Source organism: Triticum urartu, chromosome 7 (assembly GCF_003073215.2).
Source record: "Triticum urartu cultivar G1812 chromosome 7, Tu2.1, whole genome shotgun sequence".
Classification (NCBI taxonomy): Eukaryota; Viridiplantae; Streptophyta; class Magnoliopsida; order Poales; family Poaceae; genus Triticum; species Triticum urartu.
The window spans coordinates 330,758,939-330,765,383 of record NC_053028.1 but is presented as its reverse complement, the minus strand read 5'-3'; the positions used below and the strand labels follow the sequence as shown (position 1 = coordinate 330,765,383).

The 6,445-nt window shown below is 44.9% G+C and overlaps 1 protein-coding gene across 3 annotated transcripts; it reads right to left on the bottom strand.

Moving 5' to 3' along the window:
- Window positions 1–208: 208 nt before the first annotated feature.
- Window positions 209–3,689, bottom strand: LOC125520445. 3 transcript variants are annotated; one of them, XR_007288681.1, is made up of 3 exons: window positions 3,120–3,689; window positions 2,433–2,509; window positions 209–2,128 (listed from the first exon to the last, which is right to left on the bottom strand). XR_007288681.1 is itself a non-coding variant. In XM_048685372.1 (3 exons), the coding sequence occupies exons 1-2, from the start codon at window positions 3,567–3,569 to the stop codon at window positions 2,461–2,463; spliced, it is 567 nt and encodes a 188-aa protein (XP_048541329.1). In that variant the 5' UTR covers window positions 3,570–3,683; the 3' UTR covers window positions 209–2,128; window positions 2,433–2,460. The 3 variants fall into 3 exon arrangements, 2 of the variants coding, with proteins under 2 accessions (XP_048541329.1, XP_048541330.1); XM_048685372.1 differs by having other exon boundaries at window positions 2,433–2,577; window positions 3,120–3,683; XM_048685373.1 differs by having other exon boundaries at window positions 209–2,509; window positions 3,120–3,688.
- Between the last annotated feature and the right edge of the window lie 2,756 nt (window positions 3,690–6,445).

Sequence of the window (6,445 nt, the reverse complement as noted above, 5' to 3'; positions counted from 1 at the left end):
TAAGTAAAATTACGAATATAAAAACATAGTGTAAAACATACATAAAATGTGATTTTTTTGGTCTTATAACCTATATTTTTGTTTTTTTATACAAAATTTTACATATTGAATCAATATGCATGTAACTATTTATATTCTAAACGTAATTTATTTAGAAAGCGATAGTAAGATTACCTCGGGCGAAGAATAACTTATTTTGCACCCTGGGTGATGAATAGTAACACATGTTACCAATAGTAGCAAGTTTCATCCATACATATACATAGTTTCATCAATATTACACAGTTTCATCCATGGGTAGCAAGTTTCACAAAGTCAAAACAAAAACTATAAACAATCACTCCATATCTGAAATTACAAGAAATGACCTAAAACTAAATATCTATTTTCTTAAAAAACTATCTTACTACTAAGATCTTCTCTGGATCTTCTTCTTTTCTTCCAACCTGCATAACAAAAACACTAAGAAAGAGAGAATGGGTTAGGAGTAGAAATGTAGCATTTCACTTGGTGAAATGCAATGCTGTAGGAGCCAACACTTGAGATCAACACCAGAAAGTACTAAATTTTGAGAGATATCCAGATCCTGCAGCAGTACATTAAGAGCAAATTTTGTCGCTTGAGATATTCGACGTAAAACAGGGCAATATTCCAGTCATCCTACAAGCTCGGAAATATGTATGGGATTAACATGGATCCTGGAATAAGATTCCAAATGGTAACCAAGAGCTTAGTGCAATACAAGCAGAAGATCTACACGAGGAAGTTTTGCCCTATATCCTTGGCAAAGCTAATTTAATTATGCGGGTGTGCTTTGTTTCCTTGTTTATCGTACTCTGGGTATACTTCTATCAAATTAATTGAGCATAGTACAATCCCAAAAAAATGGAAGTTTGAGAAGGCAAATATTCTTATACCACAAATAAAAAATGGTATGATGAGTGAGCTATAAACCAATATAAAATATATCAAGAACAAAATTGATGTGGATGTTTCCTTGTTATATCTGTCAAAACAGGAAGTCACGTGAAAATATTTCCTTGTTTCATGTGACGTTTGGAAATTATTACTGTAATGCACTCAATCAATGGACAGCAAATTTATTTTTCTCCAGCAGCAAACAACATATATATATTCGTAATCATGATGGGATTAGCAAGCCATATACTCCAGTGTCAAAAAACATCTTATATTTTGATACAAAGGGAGTATGTTTCAAGGCTCACCTGACAACAAATATGATACATACAACAATTGTAATAATTGAATGGTAAAAGTAGGAAAGGACGTGGTAAAATTCAAGAATCAAGAGGAAATCTTTGCCAGGTAGAAATATTACGATAAGACACCCATATAAGATGTTCTGGCTGATGTAAATACATACCGATAATCGTCACAAAAAACAACAATTTAGGGCTCAGCGGTTGCGTCCACTTGGGTTTCTACATCTAGTGAGTTGCCAGCGAAGGGCTCTTGACACGAATTGGCATTATGTAAGAGTGAGCTGAAGCAGAACAAAAGAATTAAGCCTACCAACTAATTCAAAATGAAATCTCACATTTAGGATAGACCATGGTCTTAGTTTTTCAAACAATTGTAAGCTATCATATATATACCTCACAACTTCGCAACAATAGGATGATTTGAGTAGTAGTTTAGTGAAAAATTGAAAAACTTTGTTTTTTTAGTACAATACCATGTGAGATAGTTACAGTATATTTTAGAGCTCTATGATTTGAGTGTAGTTGGCTAGTAGTCATACTTGTTTCTGAGGGCTAAGTAGTAGATAGTTGGAGTGCTCCAGTTTATTGATTTCATCTAGGGAGGCTGATCGTTTTTTCTTTTGCAAGGGGGGAGGCTGATCTGTTCAAGAAGGCATCATCAAATATGTTTATTTATTGTGTGCAATTGTGGCATCCATGAGATCCCAATTATCAGAGCTGGCCAAGAAACTCTTGAACATGATAATGGAAAATTAACCATTGATGAGATTGTGCATGTGATGGGACTAAAAAAATGCGCTTCAATAATTGGCTTACCAGGGTTGCTTCCCAGACTTGAGGATGTGTGCATCATAGCACGATGTGACTGACTGGAGAAGAGACATGGGCACTACCACAATGGTGGCCTGGCACACAAATTAGTATTTATAGTGCAGAGCATTGGACAGATGAACTACATATATGACAAAAATAAATAATAATTCATCTACAAAGTGGTGATTAAGTATGCAGCAAATATTTAGTGACGGCAGCAGTCTGCCAGCCGGCTTCCTCAATAGAAGGGATAGACCCAGTGCTAGAAGCAGAACAAGAACGTTGATACACAAGATAAGCACAAGCTCTTGAGAGCAGTCTGCTTGTCAGAACAATTAATTAACCTCTAGAAGCAGAAGAAGCACGTTGATAGAAAAGTTATTATGAAGCACCAACCTTGAGAGCGGTCTGCTTGCGCAAGATATCATTGGACTTGAACATGACTGCGGCAATCCAGATCATGACGAAGAAACCTACACAATATAAACTCAATTGGAATGAGGAACTCGCCATCATCTTCTGACCAAGAGGCATCAAGTACCTAGACAAAAAAGTAAGAGCATAATAAGATACAATGTATGCCGGTGGACATGTTTAACAGCAAGAAAACTACCCTATGACTAGCATAGTTAAATGATTCCTCCTAGTAGTATCTGTTCTATTATTCATAGTGATGAGAGCCCGAGACTTTGTCAATAATGTCGAGAAAGAAAAGGCCTCCAAAATGTAGCATTTTTTCAGTAGCAAGATTTTCTTTTCGGAAATAGGTTTATCCGAGGGGCGTCGACCTTCGTCACATACTGTAATACAGGAACTTCATTTGTTTTTAAAAGACTTGAGATTAGTGCTGGTGCTAAAACAAAGCCCACCAAAATCCTCTTTCAGCTAAAATACCAATCCACGTACTAGCGAGCATCACTAGTTAAACAAACAGATTTATCACTTGTAGCAGCGCTGACCAAATTGCTACGGCAGAAGAACCCCAGCCATATGAGTACCCTGTCTTAAATCTAGACTATACCAATTGTGCAACTGCCATTGAGATTTCAGAGGGCGTGCGCAGCAGAACGGAAAGTGCTATACCTTCACATCAGGGTCCCTGAGGTTGGCGTGCAGCCACTCGGCGGACATGACAGGCTCGGTCCGCGGCACCGCGTGGACGACGCTCGACGCGGCCGTGGTGGTGGCGGCCTCCGAGACGGCCGACGACATGGCGTTGAAGCGCACGGCGATCCCGAACCGCGTCATCGACGGTGACAGCGACGCCCCGCACCCGACCTCCGCCGCGCGCCCATCCGACCCTGCCCTGCAAGTTTCCAAGAGGCGAACACTATCAGACCTGGCAGATCGAGGCGGTGGTTGCAGCGGCAGGGTTACGACCGCGGGGAGCGTGCCGGCGGCGGTGGCGAGGAGGATGAGGAGGAGCGGGAGGAGGAGGGGAGGAGGAAGGGGGGTTTCCTTGGGGAGGAGCCGGGCGCCGCCGCGGAGGGCGAAGGCGGCCGAGGCGGCGCGCGAGAGGAGCGAGGCCGCCATGGGTGCGTAGGGTTCTGGCCTCGGGGGCTTCTAGAAGGTTCGGGGGGGAGTGATGGGTGGGAATAGGGGATGGGAGGGGGAGTGGAAGAAGAGGCGGCGATGGGCTGGCTGCCATGGAGGTGAGGTGGGGTGGGCGTTGATGTTGACGTGGTGGGGTAAAACCGTGGTTAATCCGGCTGGAAAGGGAACCCCCACCCCTCTTTACCGTCTGCAAAAGAATCTTTGCCATCTTCCAGCAGACAGCAAAGAGGGAGGGTGAATAGTTTCAGTGTATTCGCATTCTCTGGATCTCAGAGCATCTTTAACAAGCGCCGAATGTGCCGCGCGCAAAAGACAGCTTATAGCGCACGTCCATCACCTGGTTTGGCGCGGCGCGCAGCGCTGGCTCCAGCAGCCGCGCTAAAATGCAGCGCTCGCGCGCCGCTTCAGCAGTGTGCGCGACACTCGCACAAACAACATATGCATTCGAAAATAAATAGTTCAATTTCGTTTATTACAACTCAAACAAACCGTTTATCGTTCAATACAACAAATAGTGCAAGTAAACACAACAAATAGTTCAACAATACAATAACGAACGCACAAATTATGATGCTCTTTGTCGTCCATTCCATGCCCACCACTCCTCAATGAGATCCTTCTGAAGATCATTATGCGCTGCGGGACGTCGAATGGCATGATAGGAGGCAACAAAACGGGCCACCCTTTCAGCCCTCCATCGCACTCGTACGGGATATCCCAAGAGCTCATACTAAGAGTAGTCTACATCTTGGCCACGCTCATTCTCGATGATCATGTTGTGCATGATCACACAAGCATGCATTATGTACCAAAGCATCTTCTGATCCCAAAATCTAGCCGGTCCTATCACAATAGCAAATTGGGCTTGCAAAATCCCAAAAGCTCTCTCCACATCTTTTCTAGCCGCTGCCTGAGCATTGTGGAAATCAAGTTCTTTCTTACCTTCTGCCTTTTTCAATGGCTTGACAAAGGTTTGTCACTTTGGATAGATGTCATCCGCTAGATAATAGTCATAGTTGTATGTACGGTCATTTGCTACAAACTGCACCGGTGGCAACTCCCCATTTGCAATCTTACTCATTAGTGGTGACCGGTTGACAACATTGATGTCATTCAAAGATCCAGGCATTCCAAAGAATGCATGCCAAATCCAAGTCTCTTGATCGGCCACCGCTTCAAGGATTATAGTGGAACCCTTTTTTGGCCGTGGAATTGCCCATGCCATGCCTTTGGACAATTCTTTCAACTCCAATGCATGCAATCTATTGAGCCAAGCATGCCAGGAAAGCCGCGAGCTTTGTTCATCGCCAAAAGCCTTGCGACGTCTTCAGCGTTGGGAGATCTCAAATACTCCTTGCCAAACACTTGCACAATTCTGACTGCGAAGCGCTTGACACACATGATGGCTTGGCTCTCACCCATAGCCAAGTGATCATCAACTAGATCAGCCGGTATACCGTATGCCAACATACGCAAAGCGGCTGTCACCTTCTGAAAGGTGCTATGCCCGAGCTCTCCGGCGGCATTCCTCCTTTGCTGAAAAAAGCGGTCATGGCTCGCTAGTTTCTGTGCAATGCGCCTGAACAACTCGGTGCTCATCCTAAACCGGCGACGAAAATACGACTCGGGGTATGTGGGATTCTTCGCAAAATAATGCCTGATCAATCTGTTGTGGGCATCGATCCTATCCCTCCAAATTTTCTGCCGACCCATAACCAAACCACCGTGCTTTGGTTTTTTATTAATATGCATAGCTAGGATCATTGCAAGATCCTCCTCCTCTTCCAAATCAAATTCTTCTTCAGAAGAATCATACGACGAACTCATCTACAATGTTGAATAATATGCTATAAATAAAAAACTACAATCAACATGCACGAAATTCATGGCTTTTGAGCAATACATACCTTCTAGGCATTTTGTCGAACACCTTGCGAGCGCCGAGCGGCAGCGAGCGCGCGGGCGCTGTTCATCGGAGGACCAGCGCGCGCGGGGCGGCGGGACTAGAGGGGGGCCGGAGAAAGCGCGCGCGGGGCGGCGTGACTAGAGGGGGGCCGGAGAAAGCGCGCGCGGGCCGGCGGGACTAGAGGGGGGCCGGAGAAAGCGCGTGCGGGGCGGGGATAGGCCGGGGAAGCGCCGGAACGGTCGCCGGGTGGCGCGGTTGGCGGCGGCGCGACTGGATGGGGGGTGGGAGGTGCGAGCGAGCGCGCGAGAGTCCAGCGTGCGGGAGCGGGCGCAACAAATAAGCGGCGTGCGATTGAGTTTCGGCCCGCGCGCTGGAATACATATGTCGCGCGCGCTATTTTCGCGCGCCCGCTGGATCAACTATTCCGGTTGCGCGCACGCTAAAACGGGGAATTTTGCGGCGCGACGCTAGTTTGGCGCGCCTGTTGGAGATGCTCTCACTAGCACCTTTTTGTCGTCTGTTGGCATATGGCAAAGATTCTTTGCCATCTGCCAGTAGACGGCAAAGAAATGACAGATGGCAAAGACCTTCTTTGCCGTCTATCAGTTCTTTGTCGTCTGTTGTTTGGTAGCTGATGGCAAAGACCTTCTTTGCCGTCCGCAAGCAGACGACAAAGAACTGGCAGACGACAAAATCCCTGATTCCAGTAGTGTGACAGCTCCATTTGATGTTTATAAAAATAAAAAACGAAGAACTTCAAGTTAAAATAACAAAATGGTTCGATGTTTATGAAAATGATTTTTCCCCTTTCTAAAAACAAAAACGAAGAAGGTCAAATTGAAATAATAGAGCAGTTCAATTTTTATATAAAATCAGATTTTCTCCATTTCTAGCAAGACCCTAGAAGTTCAAAATCAAGTAACGAAGTGGTTCAATATTTCTTCTTAGT